Below are 24,181 nucleotides of genomic sequence, written 5' to 3'. Positions count from 1 at the left end.
GCGCAGGGCGCAGCCAATGGGAGCCGGCGCCGCGCCACGCCCCGCGCCGCTTACTACGAGTTACTATGGCCGCCCGCGGCTGGGCGCGCGGGGCGGCTCCGCGCCCCCGGCGCTGGCGGCGGCTCGCGGCCGCGGTGCGGGGAACGGAGGGGGCGCGGCCGCCCCGCGGCGGGGCGCGGGCCCGGGGCGGGCCGTCGGCGCGGTTGTCCCGTCCCGTCGGCGGGGGTGGCCGCCCCGCGACGAGCGGCGGCTCCGCGGCCCGCGGCGCCGTGAGGGGCGGCGGAAGGAGGCAGGGCCGGCGGCAGCGGCGCCCCCGCACCGGCGGGCGGGGGCCGGGAGCCCGGCGGGTGGCCGCCCGGCGGCTGTTAGGCCCCGCGGAAGGCGCCCGCCGCCCCTGCGCCCCGCGGTGGCTGCGCGGCCCCCGCTGCCCGTCGCGTGGGCGTCCGCGCCGCAGCCACAGACCCGCGCAGGAGCCTTCCGTGGGGGGCGGTGGTCCAAAAAATACCCCCCCCCCAATACACTTAATGGTAAATTCTGAGGCTGCGGACGGTCCAGCGTGCCACCCACCCACCGTGCGCTGAGGGGGGAACCCAGCGGGAGCGGGGGGGCTTCTGGCCTCGGGAGGCGGGGAGGGAGGGAGCGCCCTGCCCGCCCGTGACCGTGGACGGAGGGGGTGCACGGACACGGCGGAGGCTCTCCGTGCCTCACCCCGGAGGTGGGAAGAAGCACATGGTTGAGTTTTAATTCTAAATGGCAGACTGTCGTAAAAGCCCTTGCTAATTAAAGATTGGCTTCGCTTCCTTGTGTAGAATATTTATGTAAGTATTTTAACTTCTTCTTGGTTTGTGTGGGCAATAAGCGCAAACATTGGAAATACAGAAGAAAAATTCAAATTTTTATAATGCCTTTTACAGAGGTGGCTCGAAAAACACGTTAACTGAGAATGCTCTGATGTGTGCTCATGCATTTGATTTGTGACTGCCAAAGCAAATTACATCTCAGATTGTAAAACTATATTCTCAATAACGTTAAGATTTGGGAGTGCCCAATCGATCCAAACTGTGTTCATCTGTACAGGGAAGCGGAGGTTTGTCAGGCAGCATGAGCAAGTTTTTGTTGTTGACTTGCCTCTTTTGGCATTCAAGATTTGGATTTACTCTTGAAACCACTAACCAACCCACACTTCTTGACAGACAAAGCTATACATTCTTTAGCTTTACAGAAAATATTTCAGCTTGTTAGCAAGATGTTTTCAGAGTATCAAAAAAAGGGTTATTAGCAAGATGTTTTCAGAGTATCAAAAAAAGGGATTGCTAATAAGCAAGGTTTTTTTTCCAACAATCCGGTTACAAAGCGGTTTATGGTGTTATTGGACAACTGATGCATATTGTTATCATGAACTCTCAATCTTCATTTCTTAAAAAAAAATAAATCTTCCAGCAAAATGGATTCTCAAACTAGAAAACTAAATGAAAAATATGCATCAGGTTTAGCAGTTTTGAGGGGAAATACCAGATAACGCTATAAACCAATCATGTAGAAATGAGCACATGCAAAAACTGCCTTATAGGTTCAGTACAAATCAAATTTATAAAGAATGCAATTAATCTGCAAGAACAGTGACTAATTCCTTTCACAAGTTTAACTAAGAATTCAGTAGTTTGGAGGGGGCTGGTTTTTTAACTTGGACAGGCGATTGTTTATTTTAGCCAGACTACACAGGACGGGGTTATGAAATACAAATTAATTTAGGAAAAATGCCACATCCAGCGTCGAAAAGTCATAAACAGGTTAATACTGTAGGAAAAAAAAAAAAAAAAGTCTCTCTATCCCCAAGATAACGATTTGCTGATTTTCTACAAAATGGAAGTTGTGATTAAATTCTGGTGAGCGGAACACAAAACACTCGCCTTCCTCAATCGCGAGCTGACAATTAAAAGTTCATAAAAATGAGCCTGAGATTAAACAATGGGTTGAAATCCCAGGTACTAGTTTCTCGGTGAGCCAAGCGCGGGGATGCACACGCCAGAAGGGCCGTCTTTCCAACGCACTGCAACATCCACCCGGCCCCTGGTCACCCCACCACGGGCTGGGGCTCCAGCCCTCATGGCCGGACGTGTCTCCTGCCGTCATGCCACCACGGGCGAAACCTTCGGCGACGCTCTCTCTCCCCCTCCGAGCCCTGCGGACCCCCACCACAGCCGAGCTGCAGCGGCCGAGCGCGGGTAACAAAAGCCTGCCCTAGCTCGGCTTCCGAGGAGATTTAAATCGCCCCTTTAATCGCGTACTTGGTGGAAGTTAGGCGCAAGGCTACGGAGCGTTCCTGTTTACTACGGATTTCCAGACGCCCTACAGGACATGTGGAAATCCGTTCACTGCTCGCTAATAAAAGTATTTAACCGTTTTCCATGGATATACCTATTAAAACGTACCGCAAGAAGCCTACCGCGGAATAAATGAAACCTTCGGCTGAAGTGCGTTGAATTATTAAACAAAACCTACTAGATCGCTATATTAAACACAGTGCTGGCTTTCATTTCCGTATCCTTTCTTCATCTTCAGGCAACATTTTGTTTGCACTGGAAAGGCTCCACACCCCCAAACCCCTCCCCCACAAGCCCACCATTGTATCCGTACGAATGTGGAGAATTATGAATGGTTCCTTAAACCGGGCCGGGGGGTGGGGTGGGGGAGGAGGGGGGTCACCAAGTCCCTTTGTGTGCCGTTACCAGCCGAGGGCAACGGTGCCTTCGCGTTTCCCCCCCGCGCCGTCCACCATTACCCAGCTGGAAAGGGAGCGCGGTCCCCCCGCCCCTCCCCGGGCCGGGCAGCGCCGGAGCGCGGCTCCCTCGGCCCAGGACTCTCCCCTTCTTCATCATCCCCCAACTCTCCTCCACCCCTTTGTCTTGTCTCCCCCCCCCCCCCCCCCCGCCCGCCCTTCTTTCTCCTCCTTTCCGTAAGGCTCAGCGCAAGGGGCACCGCCAGTAATGCAGAACCATTACCATATGGGGCTCCTCCGAGGCTGGAGACACCCCCCGCCCCCGCCCCGCGCAGCCCCCCAGCACGCAGCCGCGGCGGCGCTGCGCGGGAGCGGATCCCCGCTCTCCCCCGCCTCCACCCGCACCCGCACCCCCCCCCCCCCTTCTTCCTCCTCCTCCTCCTCTTCCCCCCCACCCCCGCCGCCCCCGACTCCCGGTGCCGGGGAGCGGGATCGCCCAGGCACGACCCCAGTGAATAATCCCCACAGCCTGGCACGGCGGGGGAGGAGCGGGGCGGGGGGGCGGGCATTGCGGTGCCTTTTCCCCTCCCTCCCCGGGATCACACCCCGCTCGGCACGGGGGGAGGTGCGGCCGCCCAGCCGTTTTTGGGCGGCGGGGGCGCGCGGAGCGGACTCCCCCGGCGGAAGGGCAGAGGCGGCGCAGACCGGAGCAGGTCCGGCGCCCACCCAACTCCGGTTTCCCCTTCCCCCGCCCCTCTCTAAACTTGTCTTGTCCTGTCCAGCCTCCCCCTGCCCCCCCGTCCTTCACCCCGGCCCTCCTCCTCCTCCGCGAGTCTATGTGCGCCCCATCCACTCGCTAATTGAAGAGCTGGGATTCCTCACGTGAGAAGTTGATTTGTAGTTTGAACACGTGGCTCATTCAAAAAGCCGGAATATTCAAGTAATTTTTTTTTTTCCCTCTCTCCCCCTCCCTCTTTCCCTCCCCCCTCCCCTTCTCTGGGTGTTTTTTTTTTTTTTTATATTGAGAGGCGGTGCCTGCACGCACGTAGTGTGACATTTTCATAGTCCGCCTGCTGCTGCCAAAGGGGCTTGGGGGCAAGACAAAAAAAGTAGTTTTTTTTTTTTTTCCCCTTCCCTCCTCCTTTTCCTCTCCTCAGCCCGCCATCCGCGGCCCCGGAGCTGGGTGTTTCCCCCGCGCCCCCCATGCGCCCGGGTAGCACGGCAGGCACTTAGGGCTCCCGTTTGGCTACGGTTTTAGTGGTGGTTGGTTTTTTTTTTTTTTTTTTTTTTTTTTTTTACCCCTTGAGAGAGAGAGGGAGGGACACAAGCTGCAGATCTGATTTTTTTTTTTTCCCCCTGTCCTCTCTCTCTCTCTCCTTCCTCCATCGCATTTTGTTTTATTTCCCCCTTCCTTCCCACCTCCTCTCGCAAGACGAGGGTTGCAGTCCGCCGTGCGCGCCTCCCCGAGCCGCCAGGAAGATGAACAAGCTCTACATCGGCAACCTCGGCGAGAACGTCAGCCCCCTCGACCTGGAAAGTCTCTTTAAGGACTCCAAGATCCCCTTCTCGGGCCAGTTCCTGGTGAAGACGGGGTACGCCTTCGTGGACTGCCCCGACGAGAGCTGGGCCATGAAGGCCATCGAGGCACTTTCAGGTGAGCGGCCCCTTCCACCCCCCTCCCCGCAGCTCCGACGGCTCCCGCCGACCGCGCTCCTCCGCGGCCGCGGAGCTGCTGCAGCGGCGGGCAGGGCCGCGCCGCCGGCCTGGGGCGGGCGGGGGGGGGTCTCTGCTACCCTGGCCCCCCGCCCCCAGGGTGAGGTGTAAACTGTTGTTTTCCTAGGGCGGCCGGAGCCGCCCGGCCTTCCCGGGGAGGCTTTGAGCGGGGCTTGCGCGGCGGCGGCCCCCCGGGAGGGGCCAGCCCGGCGTGGCGGGGGAGTGGGGCCGGGGAGGGGAGGGAGCCTGGGCCCACGGACCCGCGGCGCGGCGGCTCCCATGTTTTTCCACATCCCGCGGCCAGCCCTGCCCGGCCGGGGGCCCTCGCTGCATGGCGGGGCGGGGGGGGGCGGCTGCGGACGCGGAGACCTGCGCGGGGCGCCCTGCGCTCGGCGGGGCAGCGGCTGCACCCCCCCTTGGGCACAGCTGCCCCCCCCCCCCCGCCGCCCCTTGCAGGGGCCGCCTCTGCCCGGAGCGGGCTGGGGCTCCCCGCGGCTTGGCGCAGGCCGCAGGGCTGGGGGCGAGCCGCCGAATTGCCCCGAACTTGGGAGGGGGGGAGCCCTGCCTGCCCCCCCCGCGCTGCCCTGCTATTTATTTCGGTTTCTCTTCGCTGCTCTCACGCATCCATCACCGCCTCCAGCAGCGCGCCGGCTCCGACATCCTGTTTTTGTGTGCTTAAAAAAAATAAATTAAAAAAAAAAATTAAATTTCTTTCGCCTGAAGCGGCTTTGCGGAGGTCTGCTGGGAGAGGTTCCCTCGGAAAAGATGGGCTCGAGCTGTGCTCGGTGTCTCGTTTCGGCTCCTTTCCCGCCCGCTTCCGCGCAGAAAACCGCCCGAAGTTGGAGGCCCGGCGGCGGCGCGGGGGGCGGCGGAGCCCCCTCTCTCCCTCCCCGAGACGCGGGGCCGAGCCCGGCTCTCGCACTCGGCCTTTCACGGGTGCTGTTGAGCTCCGGGCTGGGGCGGAGGAAGGGGCCCTGCCGAGGGCAGCCGCGGCTCCCCCGCGGCAGCGGCTCGGCCCCGGGCTGCGTCGCCTTCCCGGGCGCCGGGTCCCCGCTCCGCCGGTGCCCGTGTCGCCGATGAATGGGCCAACGTGTTGCGCTCCCGTTCCCTGCTTTACACCGCTGCAAACCCGCTCCGGGGGACGGGGACGCGGGGGACGCACAGCCGCGCTCAAATATTTTCCGCTTTCTGTTTCTCTGCAGGTAAAGTGGAGCTGCATGGGAAACTCATAGAAGTTGAACATTCAGTCCCTAAAAGACAAAGGTAATTTATTTCCCACCCCCACCCCCCCCTCCCGCCCTTGCCCTCAGTCACCCAGTGAGGAGCAATGTGAAAAATGCTTAGGTTTGTGTTTCTCTTCCCTGTAGATAAATGGACCGCTTTCTTAAACCCCCAGGCGTGCACTCTGTGCTGTCCTCGAGGTTTTCTAGAATCACCCTATGTATTTCTAATGCAGTGTCTTGGCTGGGCAACAGTGGTAGTATTTAATTTATTTTAAAAAAAGAAAAAAAATTGCCTTTTTGTGGGAGAAGAAGTTATTATGGTCTGATGGCAAACGATTGTGAAGATTTTAAAATTTAAAGTTCCGTGAGAAGAGTTAAAATATGGGGTGTTAGCAGGAAATGAAATGTGGTGCTGTGAACTGTACAATGGGCAAGCACATAAGCTTTGCTCCAGCAACAAAAAGCATCTTGTAAATATACTGGTATACATATTTTTTTGATCCTGGCGTGTTGGAGTCTGCAGCATTTTATCGGCACGTAGTAGAAACCTCATCTGTATTTGAGAGGATTTTTCATCATTATTTCTAGCTGGTCTGTAGAAGCAGCAGGAGAATTACTTCTTCCCAATAAGGGCAGGATTTATGTATCCTTAATTTCTAAATGTATGTTTAATTTTTGCAAGGTGGTGATTTTGCCAGGCCTCATGTAAAGAAGCTATACCTGCAATAAAGCAGGGTAGTATTTTTATACTGCCTATAGCAATTCAGCCTGCTTCTTTCACAAATATTTAGATTATAGAAAACCTGGCGTGTACTAGAGAGTAAAAGCAAAATAGAGCAAACTTTCCACGTGCTTGTTCCTGTACTCCATTATTCAATCTGGGAAGTATGTCTGTATAACTCTGTTAAAAGGGGCTTCTACTATTTCAGGGTTATTCTTAAAAGTGCAGTCTTCTTAAAATAGTTGATTTGAGAAGGTGAATTAGCTGTCTTGAATGGCATTATATCCTGGTATTTTGAGAATTAGAAGTTTAATCACTATTTAGTGTTAGAGGAAAGCTTCACTTGAGAAAGTATGGAGGATTTTTTCTCTAGTTAAGGGGGGGAACCCCTCTCTGGACCAATTCATAGCAAGCTAATCTTTATGGTTACATTTATTTGATAATTTTGATTGGAAATTAATGTGCTATATCTGCTCTTTCTCATTTAATATGCAAGGTATATGGCTTTGATTTACAGTAGCCTATAGTTCAGATCTTTTGTATATAAAAATACTGTTGTAGATGGAATATATCTTTAGATTTAAGGATAACATTCCATGGGATATGTAAGAATTGACCATTTTTTATTAGTCTTTGTAAGAAATAAATTTATTATCATGCTTATTAATCTTAAGCTTGTGCAAGTAGTATCCAATTTATGCTGTTGAAAACAAATTAATTTAACTCATATAAAGGTAAATTTAAAATCACTGGTGCTCCCTCCAACTTTTTTTTAATCCTTGTTTAATGTGTTTAAAAGTATTTTCCTGTTCTGTCAGCTGAAACGGTGTAAAAATCTATTCTTCATATTGGGTAGCACATCTTCCTATTTGTCTGTGAATTAGCAATTATCAGAAACGTGCATCTGTCTGTAACTTGTTGAAGAGAATTCTGCACTGAACTTCAGCACTGTTCTAGGTGTGTGTTGCCTACATATGGGCGTAATAATGAAAAAACTGTAAATGTAATTGTATTAGCATACCTGTATTGCTTCTCCCAAAGCCCTTATTTTTAAAACACTGTTTCATCGTGCAGTATCATGTTGGAATGTATCAGATATAGTTCCAATTTATACTGCTGTTTAACAGAAAATTAAATTGCATTTCTCATAACTGCACTTCCTTCCCCTTTGTTTCCACTCCCCCTCTCCTAAAGTCAAGTATAGAAAGCCACTTAAAATTCATTCAGTGGCTTCCATATGTAAAAGTGACTCTCTTGTTCCTTTTATAGATGTCTAATACTTTTCTTTTTTGGGGGAGTCAAAAAGTTTGAGATTTTTTCCATGTCTCTATAAACATTGCTTAGTGGGTGTATATTTAGAGTTGTTAGATACGTATAAAAACACAGTTTTCAAATGTTGAGTATTTTGGTGAAACTGGTTATTAAGGTGCTTTCAAAGTAACTTATTTGAAGTCTTTGTTTCTTTTTACACAAGGGAAAGGTGTCAAATGCAGCTGGGGTGGGGGGTGTGTGTGCTGCTCACCAGGCCCACCCAGTGTGTTTGCATGCTGCAAGGCCGGGGAACGCTTTCCACAGAGCCCTGCGCGCTCACTCCAGCGTGTGAGGTACGGTTAGAGCAGTGACGCCATTTAAAAAAAAAAAAAGTGGATGTGTCAAGTCTGTCTTTCAGCATGAGTGTAGGATTAGTAGTTTGGTCAAATGAGTACTTCATAAGAGCAAAAGTTGTTTTGTAGTGCACTGAAATTATTCAATACGTTGTATTGACCTCTGCTGCTGTGAGGCTGCTTCATGGAGAATCCTAGCTCCCCTCTTTACAAACTCCTTAAATATGATTTTTATTTTTTTTATCAGTCTGTATATTATCACTTGCAAAGGTAGTTTGTGGGTGTCTTTCTGCAGAAGCGGCTGAGGTGCACGGGAGGAAAGGGTAAGGGTTTGGTAATCCATATCCTCGTCACATAAAGTAAGGTCAAGAGGTGGTGTCAGCTAGGGTTGCCATAAAGTTGAGCTGAATCCAGAAGACGGTGGAGTGTGCCTGGCTTGTTGTTCAGGGTGAAATTCTTGGGCCCAGTAGTCACTGCATTCCAGCCCTTGCTGGATCTTCAGTTTTGAAGTGGGCACACCCAGGTTTGCAAAATTACCTTCCTACCTGCTGTGGAAAGAAGAAGAGAACCTGTGTGTGGCTTTTTCCGTCCCCTCCCCCCGGAAGCATTTAAAAATGGACAAGGGGATACGATGTGGTTGAAAGAAGGGGCCTGGTCAAGGTTTCCTTGATGGAAGGGTGGAGAATTATTTTGGGGGAGGTGCAAAGTATTTAATAAGCTCGGAGTAGATTCCCGACTTACTATTGAAATCTCAAGGGAATGCCAAAGGAATGCAGCATTTCTGCATTCAGACCCCTCGGTGTGGAGGAAGGCTATTGCAACGTTTCAAGGTTTAGGTCACTTTACGTGAAGCTTGGAGAAGGCATTGTAATAATTTTGACTGCTAGTCATGCTCTGCAGGGGAAGGCAGGCAGGGCACCGTTAGTCACGATCACTACTGAGATGGGTTTTCTTCTCGCAAAGCAGCAACGCGGGAGGATGGTGGTGGCAGCCCACAGCGTACGTGTGCCCATGCAACTTGTGGCGCAAAGGCTTTGGGTACTACCTCGCTGCAATCCAAGAGCAGCTGGTATCTCGCAAGGCGATGTATGCTGCAATCTGATTATTCAAATGGCCCTGATGTCACTTGTGCACGATGAGGGGGGAGGGCAGGCGCTAACTCTGGGCACCTGGGGATGTGCCTGGCACATCCTCCTGGCCCCGGAGCCCACCTCCAGGTGGGCTTCCCACCCGGACCTGGTCCACCACGCCTGCTCCTGGGGCCTTCAGGTGCCTAAAATGCTCACAACACCTCAGTTGTGGTAATGCAGAGGTGTTTTTCAAATTAGAAGGTTAATTTTTTTTTTTTTTTTCCCCTCTGCCTCGAGGGCTCCTTGTTGAGAAAATAAATTCACTATGTCCCTTCTGGAGGGTTTGTTTGGTAGAGGAGCAGGAGAAGAGGGTAGCAAAGGTGCACCTTGTAGGTAGCGCTGCCTCGTAACAAGCTGTGCTACAGGGAGCGCGATGACCTGTCAGCTGTGCTTCACCTCTAATGCTGAAGTATCTGAAGCATGATTTGAGGAAAAGAGGCCTGAAATCCCTCATGCAACCATCTCTGTTCAGGGGCAAGCATTACGCTGTTGGATGGGCATTGTATTGTGTTGCTGATTTTCAGTATAATGAGGGTTCGTATCTTGTGCGTGCAAGGCAGTGGGAAACAGCTTTGCAAGGCTAAAGTGTATATGGTGGCTACAATGGTCACAGTTACTGGAAAAAAAAATAGTGGCATTGATTTTTAGTTTTGCTTCTGTAAATATCAAGCAGGTAGAAACATGCTGAATGTAAGAAGTCATGGTAGAAAATATGTCACTTATTAGCCATATTCATGCTCTTTTCTGTGGAAAGAGGCGGAGGACCACGCCTGGGTCCAAACTAGAATGTTTTTGAGAGTGAAGGGCCAAAACTTTGCAGAGTGATTTTGGGTTTTTATTCTCTGTCTCCACATTTATTTTTGCAGATGTGAACAGGAAATTAATTTTTCCTTTTTTTTTAATCTTTGAAAGCTTACAATTAGAGTGCAAACAAACCTGGATAGTTGTGGTGATTCCTACATAGACAACAAGTCATTATGGCAGAACAAGTAATTGTTTACTAACCATGTTAACTGTTATGTTGTTGGAAGTTTAATTTTTATAACTCCTCATACTGTTTGATCATTTAAAAGAAACCAAACTGAACCCTTCTTGTTGCAGTTTTAAAAAATAAGCTGGAATACATGAAACACAGCTCTAAATGCATGTCCTGAAAGGTTGGTCCTGCTCTCTTTTTGCTACCTTCCCTTTATAGAAGGTACCCTGAGAACATACTTGTAGTGGACCTTAAATTGTGCGTAGATATGGTAAATTTTGAAGGGGTGGAATAAAAAATAACATTTTGGAAGTGTAATTCAAGGGTAGTAAAATATAATCAGGAAATGTTTAAAATATTTTTATTTATCCCTTTTTTTTCCCCTCAAGCGTGGGGTAATAACACTTTCCACATTTTTGAGACCTTGAAGGTGGTATTTTTGTAAAATGGAGCTGTGTTCATTTCAGCTGCTCTTTTAAGTGCAGAGCCTAGGACTCTACAGTGCTGGAATCCTTTTATGGCTCCTGGCTAGCTACTGTGTGGACTTCAAATGCTTAGTTTTGGCCTGAAAAAATCTTAAATGGCCTGGGATTTACTTACCTAACAGAAAATGTGGAGCTTCCCATAATGGCCATGAGAGAGGGACCCAGGCAGAATTAAAACACACCTAACACTTAACCACGGACAAGGCTAGCCCTTCAGGAGGCCTCACAAAAAAGAATCTTCACTCCGTTAACCTGCTGCTCTCCTTAAAGTCATCTTAGCTTTTAGGATCTTATCCTCCTGGGATTTTGGTAACAGATACATAGTGCCACAGAGCACAGTTCATGACACTTTTCTGGTGATTTCATCCTTACACAAGTCCAGTGAGTCAGGCACAGGGCAATATTGATGTGGGATTTTCCGTGTAATGTAAGAGTCAAATTTGTTATTGGAATTTGATTATTCAGAATCAGTAAATAGATGGAGAATGGGTACAAAAATTAAATATCTAAGTTATAAAAAAATAAAATCTAAGTAAGGAGGATAACTTTTCATGTTTTATAGAGGAAGAGGAACAGGTGGAAAAGTTTGAATAGGATTGATGCACTTAGGAATATTGAGGTGCTTTATGTAGTTCCAGAGTGCTTCAGTATGGTTCTCTTTTAATGCGTGTTCTCTCAGTTTGTTTTCATACGCAAAATCTTTACCTGCACGTCAGTCCGTTCTTTAGCTCGAATGATGCAGAGTATAGAATTATATGTTGAGTTATATGCTAATTACTGTTGAAAGCTAAGATAAAACCATAACTTTTCCTCATTTTGTCTAGAAGTGTGACATTGACAAGAAATACTTGTGCGTTATTTTATAGTTTTAGCCTGAGGCTTCCATCCTTATCTATCTTTTTTTTTTTTTCTGGGCATGTCAGGTGTATGCACTTGTATGCCTTTCCATCCTGCAGGTTTGCTGTACGAGTCTTACATTTGCTGTCCAAATAAAGAAAATATTGTTGAATGTGCCATCCAAAATCTCCCCAGGTGTCTGGGTTTGGGGTGTGCTGGGGAGATCAGTAAGCCCAGTGCTTACTGGTGCTACCCAGCCTCTCTGGGCACGTTTATCCATGTGGGTACTTCAGTGGCAGTTGTTCCTTCTCATCACCTGGAATAAACAATTTGGCTTTGAAAAGTTTCTGTATGGGAGCAAGAGCTCCTGTGTGTTTGGACATGTTTCAGGTAATTAACAAATTATATTAGTGTATGCTCTCCTTGTTTTGCTTCTTTCCAGATCTGCAATATTTGTTTGAGAGTGTGTGTTGAAATATACATACATTTAACCAAAAAGAAAATCTTGATGTTCGTAGTTGGATAATTAGCTAATAAAGTGTGTTACTAGGGTCAGTATTAGGGTAAATGTTAAAATATTCTATGTGTAACAGCAATAAAAGAGTGGGGCCAAAAAAGGTGGTGTTTTCAATTTTTTTTTCTGCAAGTGCGTTGAAACTTCAAAATGGAAAATTATATTTTAATATTAATTGTTATTTTGCTGGGGTGTATTATCATGGCAGCTGACACAAGAGAAATCTATAGTATAAAATCTGTCTCCTGTGCAATGGAACCTTAGCAGCAATGTGCCTCCCCTATTGCCTGCCTTTTCATGGTGCAGTGGAATCAGCATCAACTAAAACTGTCCTTTTGCAAATCTGGATGGAAAACTGTCTCTAACAGGTAAAATGAGGCATTCTGTATTTTTAAGTAAGTTAAAATTTGGATAAGAGCATGGATAACAATAAGTCAAAGCAGGATCTGACTCTTCTTGGGTACGGGACTAAGCATTGAAATGAAACTGTTGTGAAATAAAAGGTCTTCAGCTGGGAAGTGCCTTGCTCCATTTTAATGTTTTTGGTATCTTGATCATTTTGTGACTGTAGTCTGGTGAGAAATAATGCAGACAAGTGTTTCAAAAAGAATGTTATGTATATGTGTCTGTGTGTGTATTTATATACACACATGCATTTTAAAAGATTATGTTACCATAAAATAATTTGCAGTTTAAGAAGAGACCAGCTAAAAATATCTAGAGAATTTATAAAAATAGTAAGGTGGGGATTTTTTTTTGCTAGTACTAGTACACTTGAACACAACTGGAGCTGAATGTTCACTTTTGAAAGATTAACTTTCATGCTCAGCTGAACTTTAGGAATGCTATTTTAAAATATGTAGTCTATACCATGTGTCCAATACATTTTTCCCCTTTGTGAAAATAGCAGTGCTTTATTGTTTTGGTAAATTGATTTTATTTTTAAAGGTTAAATGCACAGGTCCTGTAGGTTTCCCCTTAAAAGTGGAGCTCACTTGACCTTAATGGACCCTTAAATATTGTAGCATAGAAGTCAAAATTCTAGTTACAGGGAACTCGAGTCTGTGTGAACAAAAATTTATGTTGAAAAATAAAATTAAGTTATTAGTTGGGTTCACAATTACTTACTCTCCTGTAACTTCATGTTAAATAGCAGTTAGGGCTGAAGTAAAAAGCTTGTGGTGTTTGGATTTGGAATTATCTGTTAAATATCTAGCGTGCATGGATCAAGGTGGGGCTCTAATTTTCTAGGAATAAGCAGGGCAGGAGGGCTAGCTATGAGAAAGAGGGGGGAAAAAAACCGAACCAGCCTTGAGTGAGTTGTACTATGCAGTTGCTCCACACAGCTTTCATCCTGGGGCCTGATCCTGCACACTCTCTGCCCCTTTTCCCCTGCCTTCGGAGAAAGTCCTCAGCGTGCCGCAGGAGGCTCTTGGGAAACAGTTTGCAAAACTGCCTCAGCTTTGACAGGGAAAATGCATATATCATCTAGCAAAAGCAAAAGATACAAGTGTTTGGGTTTTTTTAAACAGTAGTTTTAAAGCAGTTACAGAACAGATCATCCAGAAATTTTTGGTAATAGAGTGGATTATTTGGTTTATACACGTAGGGGAGATTCTCTATGTGATGGTGGCTTCCTGGTTATCATGGAAGAATAGTTCAATTTTTCCTCTTACATCTAGAGTAAAAATTTAAAAAAAAAAAGTCTTTTTAGGACAGTACTTGAAAAACATAATCTGTAGGATGTTTGAGGAATTTAGGTAGTAGTTTAATCCAAGATAATAGACTACACTAATGATGTAAACTGTGTCTTGTCTTTTTCCTGATATGAATTAAAATTCTGATAAAGATGCTTTAAACTTTTTTCTAGTGAAAGTTTTGTGGCAACCTTAAGCAGGTAACAGAAAAAAAATTAAAAGTTATTTGTCTGTGTCTTGGAATATTATTATTAATTTTGAAATAACTTTTCAGATGGGTTTGTTAATTGTATACCAGCTTGCATAGGTTCCCCTCGCCATCGAGGCGCTGGTCCGTTACATATGTGTACTGCTGCATTGTAAAGAGCATATAGGTCTTTTCTACAGAGGGAACTGGATCCCTGAATGAACTACATCTTTCTTTGTGGAAAACCAGCACTCTGGTGTGCAGAGGGAGCTATTTGCCAGGGTCAAGTGAGAGGGATTCAATGCTAAAGTGTCTTTTAGTGGTATTGATCACAGTGGGTGCTGGTGCTGATCAACAACAAGAGTTCTTACCCAGCGAACTTTGTGTTAATAGAAGTTTGGTTATTTAAACAAGTTATAGGTGGTGGTGGGCACTAGCATAACTTGGTGACAGAGAGCTAAAAACTGCCATTGCTAATCAGGAGATACTCCTTTTGACCCTAACAGAAGTGCTGGAATATCTCAATACTGGTTTGTTACCTGATTGTATAAACTTTGCACCTACACAGAAATTTTTAATGTGGGATACTTTTCAGAAATATACAACTTTCAAGGATGATAGGCATTTAAAACTGTCTACAAATTCAGATTCACTTTCAATTTCAGATGCATACTAAGAGATGGTAAGCATGTAGTTTAACATGTGGTCTGTAGATTTACTAACACTTAATGAAGGAACTGGAGGATCCTAGGGTACAGTACAGGTATTTAAGATGACTCTAATAACCTGTACAAAATACATAAGAAATGGACAGCTCTTAAAGTCAGAGCAGAGATTTTTAAATACTGTGTACTCATCATTGAATTTCTTTTCAGTTTAATGCTGGTGCTTAGTAGCAGTGATGTAAAATTGTTCTTGTACTGCTAATACTGGTTCCTTCAAAGATGCACCAGAATGCTTATTCTATTAGACTATTTTTCTTAAAAACAAAAACACCCCTCACCTAAAAAAACCCCAACCCAACACCCAAACACCCCACATAAAGTTAGATAGTAAAAAAGTAAGTGACCTTTCATTTATTTGTGAAATATGAAGTTTGTTTCTCAATGATGGTCTGAGTCCTAATAGCAAATGGTGAGGTCCTGTTCTATTTTGTAACTTGTTTTGGGTTGCTGCTTATTTTGTTTGCATTAACAATGTGTTTGCTTAGAGTGAGTTATATATCTCTATTTAGAAGTTTTCATTTTTTTCTGTTATGCAGTTGAGAGGGAATTTTTATAAATAATGTGATTTCTACCCTGGCTGCTCTCTTAAACAAGAAGGGACTGTTGACATGTAAATATACCCCAAATTATGCATTTAACATAGAACTGTAAACTTTAGGTAAAAGTTGTGGAGTACACACCCTTTGTACAACTGGGCTTGATGACAGTTGTTCAGTTAAACTCAAATAATGAGCAAAATCATCCTTTCAGGTAGGTAGCATGTGCTTAACCCCCATAGAGTTGATGTTACGTATCACTCCTTGAAAGTAATCTTGGGAAAAGATTTAGAAGATTTATCGTTATAATTTGTAGAGCCCTTCAAGCTTTTAGACTGAGTTAGATGGCTTTACTTTTGTGTTTGACTAGCTTCAGTAAAATCACAAAATTGCTGTGGTTGGCTTTTGCCTGCCGCTGTGGCAAACAATGAGCTTACGTACGTTGCTTTTCTTCCTGGCCCTTTCGCTCACGTCACCTGGTCCACACAGTTCACTTACTACGGCTGTTACTGTTTTTGCATATGTTGGATTAAGTTCAGCATCTTAACATGAAAATGCTACTTCTGAATGCATGAACGGCAGTACAGATCCAGCATCGCACGTGTGGTTACGTCAGTCTCCTGCTGTATAGCAGTGCTTTGTTTTGTACTGCAGCTCTTCAAAATGGCTTTTCAAATGAAAGTTCAAGCTATCTTAACTTTTTAGCTATAGAGTGTTGGTGGAAATCACATGTGGTTCTGTATTCCAGAAAGCCGCTCTTTGACGTAGTTCTGACTTGTGTCACTGGGTGCATCATTTTGGGTGGTACCCTTTACAAAAAAAAAGGAAAAAAAGGCAAAGCATGGAAAAGTCTGTCCAAAACTTAGTCATGTTTCACTATGATGAAGCCCTGCAAGTTCCCAAGGAAGAAATGGTGTTTTAGCAGTGACGGTTTTCTGAGATGGCTGTGGTGCATGTCCTACCTGATGAGACTTGGGCTAGATGAGGAGAGCTTTGCCTGGTTTGGGGGGCTGAGCAGGTGTCCTGACCCATTTCTTTTCCCTCTAACATCCAGCTCTGTGAACTTCCCTTGCATTCTGTGTATAACGTGCATGTGTTTACAAACTATTAAAGCATGTCTTTGAGGTTTGGGGGGGAGAGGGAGGGAGCGATTGCTTTGTTTTGAGGCTTTTCGTAGCTCCGGTTCTGGTTGTTACTGGTATTTGTCTCTTATTGTGTAGTTCAGTACTAGGCACGAAGCTGGTGCCAGCATAGTTTGAAATGAGCTGAATTTTTGGGGGGTGATGGTGGGGGAGATGAATGAAGAAGACCTACAAACAGTAGCGTTAGCAGAAAATTATCAGTAGCTCCTAAAGACGGATGATTTCTTTTTGTGGTTGAATATTTACCCTATAACATCATAGTCTTCCTTATGCTGATTTTTTTTTTTTTTTTAATTTGGTATTTTTAGCTTTCTCCTGCTCTTTACTTCCTTAAAATGTTTTTCCTAAATCCTCAATTGTTGGACGTATCTATATGCAGATGGAACAGTTGAATTTCAAACCTTTTGAAAGGTGTTTTTAAACTATGCTAAGGTATGCTTTCAGGTAAAAGCAATTTGATCTACTAGTGGGGCCAGGTACCACCTAATTTAGGTACCTCTGTTAACAGATCAGTACTGCATGATTGTAAAAAGGTAGTAATTACTGTCTTAGTGTGCTAATAAGTTTGCATATCTATATACAAACTAAATTTGAAGCAATTAACTGCTAAATAACTTATTAAAGTTGGTCAAAATTATCATCACAATTCATATGAACTTCGTTCCTAATCTTAATTTAAATATGTAGCAAAATGCAATGCATTTGAAAACTACAAGTTACTAAATGCAAATAACCTTGATGTTAATGATGATTAACTTGTAAATTATACTTACGAATTAACTGGTTAGCTGTAGCATGATATAGGCCTTTTCTCTGCTTTGAAGCTAACTGATCCAAATTTACAATTTTGTTCAGTTTAATACAAAGTGAACTAAAATAGTGTAAATGTTAAATGCTACCCTATGTAAAGAGTGTGGTTTTCAGTGCAGAAATGTAAACTCTGTTTTTGCTCTCTGATCATAACAGTGTATTTAAATCTACAGCGAAAAAGTCAATGCTCGCTGTGATCTTCATCCTCAAAACATGCATTATGTTTTATGTTTTCTGTGAAAAAACAAATGAAAAATAATGGAATTATAGGATAGCCACTATCACCTTTTAAATAACTGCTTTATATGTCACTACTTAATGTCACGACAGTTTTTTTATAGTATTATGAAAGCGGGGGAAATTATTAAATATTAACTGTAAAGGTTACTAAAGAAAATACACTTACACCTCTTATAAGTGATTTTTCAACATAACCTGCCTTTGAAAGAAATTGTAAAATTTAAATATTTCAAAACTTAAAACTTGTGAACAATTGAATTTTAGTTGTTGACTTTTCCAGTTGGACAGAATGAAATGATACTCTAAGGCTTTCATCAAGGCCTGGTATGAAAGCTCAGGGATTGCTTTCATATATTGTACTATGTAAGCCTGTGTGCACTAATCAAAGCTGCTATGACAAAAGCATAGAAAATTGTTTTGGTAATCCTTAAAAATGAAGTTTAATGAAAGGTATAATTAACTATTTGTATTAAGTAGATATAAAACATTGCTTTAATGAAAGGTATAATTAACAATATTTGTATTAAGTAAATATAAAAAATTGCTTTACGCACAAGCTGTGATGCTTTAGCTATGCCAGTACAAAATATCTACTGTGAATGTGGATTTACTAGTGTAGATGTACATGCCCCGACCAAAACTATTGCTTTATATAAAAAGGAGAAAATAAGCACTGTAGACAACAGAAAGCTTTGCATGGTTGTTATTACTTTATAAATTTAACTTCTTAAAACGTATTAATCAAAAAGTTACATTTTTTCCAGTAACCTGTCTTTAGATCAAAACTTAATGTAGAAAATATAGTGTATGTGTGCAAAGTGTGTATATTATTTAGCTCTACATCCCAACTGAAAGATGGTGCATTCTGTACTTCAAGGGTATAAAATTTTTTTTGAGGGGAGAGTATGTAGTCGTTCTAAATTATACGTAACTTTTTGCTCTAAGTGCAGCTGTGAAATCATTTTATTTGGTGCTGTTCTGTCCAGACAATTTTTGTGTAATTGAATAGGATTTCAGTTTGGGGGGGGAACTCCTCAGAGAAAATTACTTAAAAGAAATGACAATAATGTCTGAAAGCCATAAGCCTAATTTGTTTCTCTTTGCAAGTAATCTAAGTGTAGAAAAAGCATTGGTACTTTTCTTTTAATTCTGCATCTGGTGACCTTCAGCATAAAAATGACAAAGCCAAACAGCAGAGTGGTCGCTTTCTGTGACTTTTGGATTTTGACGGGGCTAGAGCAATGAAGGAAAAATATTTGGTGGTGATAGTGCAAAACCCACACATCCTAGCACTCCCGTGGTAGAGGCATTATATCTCATCTGCTTTAGGTCACTTAATCAGTTTAAGGCCACGTGGAATTGCCATTAGTAAGGGCCAGCACTTGAGTGCTATTTCTTCTTGTTGATATTCAATTAGTTCCACAAAGTGTACTAGTAAAATAATTACTAGAGCATCAAAGGTGAGAATTGGTGTCTGTGCAGTGTCTTAGTTACTGTGTGCATCAGTTTATACTTTAAAATTTTCTGGTTTTTTTTTAACTTTTCACTTGTGTGAATAAGGTTTATTGTACTGAATCCTTTGATATGGAAGAACTTATTTATTTTAAAACAAAGATAATAAGAAACATACAGTAAATTTGACATTTCTTCTCTTGTAAAACTGGTGAAGTACTAATTCTGCTTAATCTATTCCTGTTAGTGTGGTCTAGAAGATTTAAAAGCAGCTATCTGTCTTGCCAGTGGTTTTTAAACTCTTCTTGGTTTGTCTTGGGTGGAGAGGGTGGAAAGTAGTAATGAGGAAATAGTATTTTTTTTTTAATTTAAAAAAATCCTTAGTCATGTGAGCAGGCTAACTGCAGGTCTTTGTTAGGCTTTGCTGGAACATCAGATGATGACCACAGTGTATCTCTTAAATGCTCAATTTTCACGTCAGTATAAAGCTGTCCCCTTGCAAAGTTGAGTAATGTATGTATTTATGAAAAAAGTAATAAAAATGGAAGTTTCAACCAGAATGGATGCAGAGTGAAGGCCATGCGTGTGCATGTACACACGCGCGCGCTACATTTGTGAATGGCTTTAAACACTGGCAAGAGCCTGAAACCTGTGGCTGTGCATTTGAAAGTGTTGATTTAATCTGTGCTCTTGATAACACTCTGCTTTTAGTTTATTTTGTTCTTTTAAGCCCTAGGACTTTGCTCATGTTTTTAGAAATGGTTATATAGGCAGTTGCCTAAATGAAGTAGTTTGCCCTTGTTAATATCCTTTTATATCATGGAAGAGACTTGAAAATGCTAGCGAGCCTGTCTGTTAGCTGAAGTTTACATATACACTTAAAATCAGACTAAGGAAGATTTTTCATTTATTCTAGTTATCTCATGTAAGCTTTTTGAAGTTAGGTGGTGCTTTCAGCAGCACAAGTGTTTCACTGTGTTTCCATTTCCCAGACCCCACAGGAATCTTTGTTTACTGGGATCCTTTTAGGAACTGGACATTAATTTGTGTCATTTTTTGTAAAGTAGCCTGAGAGGCAGCAAACAGGCTTTACTTTAAAAAGTCTGTGCGCGGGGTAAAGCAGCGAGGCAGTGGAGAAGTATGTGCTGGGATGGGTCCCTGAACTGCGTGAACACCTTGCTCAGTTCAAGCTCTGAAGTAGGTTACCCTCAACCTGAAAGGTTTAAATTGGATATTTAATAGCACAAAAGTAGCAAATAGAGGCTCCCTGCTCTCCGAGCCTGTGTAACAGATTTCTTGCAATTACATGCAGTAAGTGTGTAAGCGGAGCAACTCTTGCTACTTTCCTTCAAACCTTATTTTGCTTCCCCTCCACCCCCAAACCAGAACTGAATTTGGTTAATCTGGAGCATACAGTGAACTTAAACTGAGTATGAACAACCTTAGTTTCACTTGCGCCTGACCTGAAAGAGACTAAAATAGGCTAGACTCCTTGTCTTATAGCTGTGGTGTAAGGAATCTGGAAAGCATTTCCCATGTTCTCTGCAGACACAGACTCATTGTTGAGCAAGTTGGTCTCAGCAGCATGGTGGCTACTGAGTTCGTCTATGAATGCTGATAATTTTATTTAGATATTTCAGTCTGAGAAGGGTGAATCACTGAACTATTGTTAAGACAATATCTAACCTGGTGCCATACCTCCCATACCAAAAAAAGTTGCCGAAACTTTTACATCGTATATGATATCTGCGTCACTTATTTCCGACTGGTTTCTAACTGATATGCAAACTTCTGTGGAGTAAGTGATGGTAGTAGGGAAGACGCACAAAATAAAAGCACTGTGAGGGTATATCCAGCAGCTGCTTCGTGGAACAAAGTAACCGTTGGCTTTTTTAATTATTCAAGTCTTAGTACCCTTTCTTTCTTCAGAAATGACATTGAAGTATCCTAAACCGTTTCCTTCTCCCTCTTGGACTCTTTAAAAGGAGCTGAATTAACTGAAAATTAAAAAATAATAATAATAATAAAAAAAAAATCCTTCTTTTAACTTCCCTAGCTAGAGCTCCCCAGCCCCTAACTTGGCCGTGTATTGCAGGGACATCATATGCAAGTTTCAGTCTAGAGCTGCTTCTTACAGCTGATGTAAAACTTCACAGTTAGTCCATAATGGAAATACAGACTGCTTCAACTAGCAGCCCCTCTGGGCACTAGGAAAACAGGTGAAGGGAGAGAAGAGACCTTTAGCTATTTTGGTGGCTGAAGGCAAGGAGGGATGGGGAGGAGAAAGATAAAAGATGAGCATTGTGTCCTGTCATTAGGGGATTACTAGTTCATACAGGTTAGGATTTTAAATAGACAATATTTTTGCATGTTTTGAAGCACTTGTGTTTAAAGATGTTATTTTCAATCTTCCATATACCTCCTGAGTGTTTTCACTGCTATCCACATCCCAGTTAATTGCAAGTTAGTGGCGGGGTGGGAGAATAAATGGCAAGTGACCATAGCTCTGAAATGTTTGGTCAACAAAATCAGTTCAGTAGTACAGTTGTTTAAGGAATACAGACCCCTGATCTGAGGAGGATGAGGGAAAGAGAAACTGTGGCATTTAGGGAAAAAACCCAACAACCCACCACCCCCAACAAACAGGGCGGAAAAAAAACAAACCCAAAAAACCCCAAACCAACCCAAACAAAAAAACCTGTTTCAGTTTCTCCAAAGAGTTTCAACATGGGGGAAGAGAAAAGGCCTGAAACATCAGAAGCCACAAAGGTGAATGAAACCCCATTTTCCTAAAGAATACTGGAACTTCCTGTTAAATTCAAAGCAGTGCTTAATTCTTTAATTAAAATCTTAACAGCCTTCTCTCATTAACAACACCTGGAAAATGAAAGTTTTTTTTAAAATGAGAAATTCAACATTACTATGGTAATGGCAGAATCTTTAGAATTTTCTGTTTAAAATGTCTTTATGGGCCACTCAAGGACATTTACAAATAACGAATATAAGCTTTTAGTCTAATTAGTGATGTGAAGAATTGTCAAACTGAAATCCTGAAGCAAATGGTCGTAGGTGAAAGCCTACTATCTGGCTAATCTACATAAACGTAAGAACTATAGTGAGGCTTACATTGGCTGATTTACCTATTTTGTATGGTGTAACTTGGGTGTGCCATTATAAATCTTCTGGTTGTGCTTCTTGAGCTATCATATCCTGTCCACAAATATCCAGTCTCTTTCAGAGTATTTGAGTTTATCCCGCAAAGAGAGCGCAGCCCTGTGCCCAGTCATTTGGCTGGTGGCTTTAGGGAGTGGAGCTGCATGGTGTACTGGCCCCATGGACAGCTTTCTGATTGTTCATCCTGGAGGAAAGTAGTAAGCGAATCCGATGTTTTGCAGGCACTGGTAGGAAATTTGATCATCAGCACAGAGGGATCTGTGAGGTAATCCAAGAGCCAGATTTTCATCTTGAATGCTGAGATAATACACCTCTCCAAAGCGGCTACTTTGGTGGGTTGTATGTGCAAGATGAAAGGGGAAAAGTGCAGTGAGGAGCCAACTATTATGTCTTGCATGAACTTTGAGAAGAAATTTTCTTTGTCTAAATTTTATGGAAAATCCTTATGCTGAGTAGTAGTACAGAGTGCTTTTAAATCCAGGTCTGGGATTAAATAATGAGGCAACACAAAGAGAAGTATTGCTGCAGTTTGCCTGTGTCTTAGCCAAGCTTTGTCTGCTCGAATTGCTGAATTGGGTCTGAAATTGGAGTAATAACATTTCCTCTTCAAGTATTCTGCTGTCCAGATCACTGTGTAAAAATGAAAAGTGGTGATGTTTGTTACCAAGTCGGTATTTGAAACCCTTCTTTCTTTCTTCTGTTGGTAAGGTATCAAGATGAACTTTCTGATTCACAAGCCAATGGTTTGATTTGATAAAGCACAGTAACTGTGTCATCAGTGTGCCTTGTAATATACACTAAAAAATTAATTACCTTTTAATAGAAGTGATATAAAAACTTCTTTGTCACTTTACTGAACCTGACTGGGTTTTTAACAGAAATTCAGTATACGTTCTTTTCAGGTAGGGAGTGTGACCCTTTGCTTTTGTATTTATCAGAACTACTTGTTACGAATAAGCAAACTGAGATACATAATTTTGTGTGTGTGTATACATATATAATTATTTATATATAAAGATGGCTTAGAATGCACATTCAATAAGATTTATTTGGATGGACTTTCAGGTGCTTTCAGGAATCAAATGTGAACAACTTAGACTGAAATGATTGCTTAAACCCACGGAGTTTCAGTGTGAAGTCAGGAGGCAGGCAGAGACTGCAGCACCTCTTACAAGACAAGCTACTCCAGTGGCTTAATCTGTAAAATTACTTACGTTTACCATGAAGAAAATAAGAAGAACCCCCCTCCCTTACCTTGTACCTAAAAAACTGCTTCTGCTTTTTTCCCCAAGAACACTAATACAAATTGAAAGCTAAGGATTTTTTATTTTGTCCTGTAAGCCTGTTTTGTTTTTTTTTCTTCCCACCCCTTCCCCCCACTAGAAGAGCATTAAAAACACTGATTCACTCTGTTGTGATCAAGGATCAGCTACTTGAAGCAACCTGAGGGGAGAAACTAATAAACTCTGTTTGTGTGGGTAGCTTTTGTGTTGGGTTTTTCTTGCCTGTTTTTATTTTGCTGGCTGCAGAGTGAACAATAAGACACCTCTTCCCTTTCCCCTATAAATTCAGTTGATTACCAGCAGTTTTCCATTTGGTTATAGGAGTTGCTAACTTTGTTTCTATGGCTGTTCATGTCAGGACTTTTTATACAGAAGTTGTTTCCTACCATATGGCATTAGCCACGGTCCACGGTGGTTTTTTGTTGTGTGGTAGTTTTTTTTTTTAAATATTTCATCTCCAGCTGTCTATGTTAAGTTTGTGTTATCAGTGAAGTAAGCTTGAGAAATGACATTTTTGTCTTCACGCAGCTCTTTGGAGCTCAGGGAGAAAAAGGGTTGTTTTGGCGAGTGGGTTTGCAGGGGCATCATGCATAGCTGTCAGAGATGGGGGACCACGAACACGGGGGCAGCACTGGGGAGTAATGGCACTCGGTGCTGGTGGCTATTGGCATACTCTGCACACCGTGCTGTTGGTGTGAGGTGCCAAGACTTTTTCTAGGTAACCAGTAGAGCAGTGCCTACCTAGAATGAATGAAATGTGCAGAGAGCAAGCGCTTACTCGTTCCTAAGAGTGGAAAAGGTAGACCATTTACTTTCTATCCCATAGGTATTGAGTTCAAACAATTGAATGCACTAACATTGTCGATGTTCACTTGATCTCCTTTCAAACACGTTTAACTCTTTTTCCATAGATTCTTGTTTAAAAACAGTAGGTTTGCGCTTTGTGGGTTTAAGGCATTAACGTTGTGTGTAGTTCATATGGTTGCTGAAATAAGAGAGTATTACGTGGTGTT

At 43.3% G+C, this 24,181-nt stretch overlaps 1 protein-coding gene across 3 annotated transcripts in view; it reads left to right on the top strand.

The window, feature by feature from the left end:
• Positions 1-4,198: 4,198 nt before the first annotated feature.
• Positions 4,199-24,181, top strand: part of IGF2BP3 (insulin like growth factor 2 mRNA binding protein 3) — a 116,931-nt gene continuing 96,948 nt past the window's right edge. For all 3 annotated transcript variants that reach the window (XM_059818591.1, XM_059818590.1, XM_059818589.1), the window contains exons 1-2: positions 4,199-4,373; positions 5,635-5,695. In XM_059818591.1, the coding sequence (XP_059674574.1) occupies positions 4,199-4,373; positions 5,635-5,695 (236 nt within the window). The remainder of the gene's footprint in view (positions 4,374-5,634; positions 5,696-24,181) is intronic.

This window comes from Gavia stellata, chromosome 6, assembly GCF_030936135.1.
Source record: "Gavia stellata isolate bGavSte3 chromosome 6, bGavSte3.hap2, whole genome shotgun sequence".
Taxonomy (NCBI): domain Eukaryota; kingdom Metazoa; phylum Chordata; class Aves; order Gaviiformes; family Gaviidae; genus Gavia; species Gavia stellata.
Note: the sequence above shows the minus strand (reverse complement) of the source record. Positions and strands in the feature narration are given on the sequence as shown.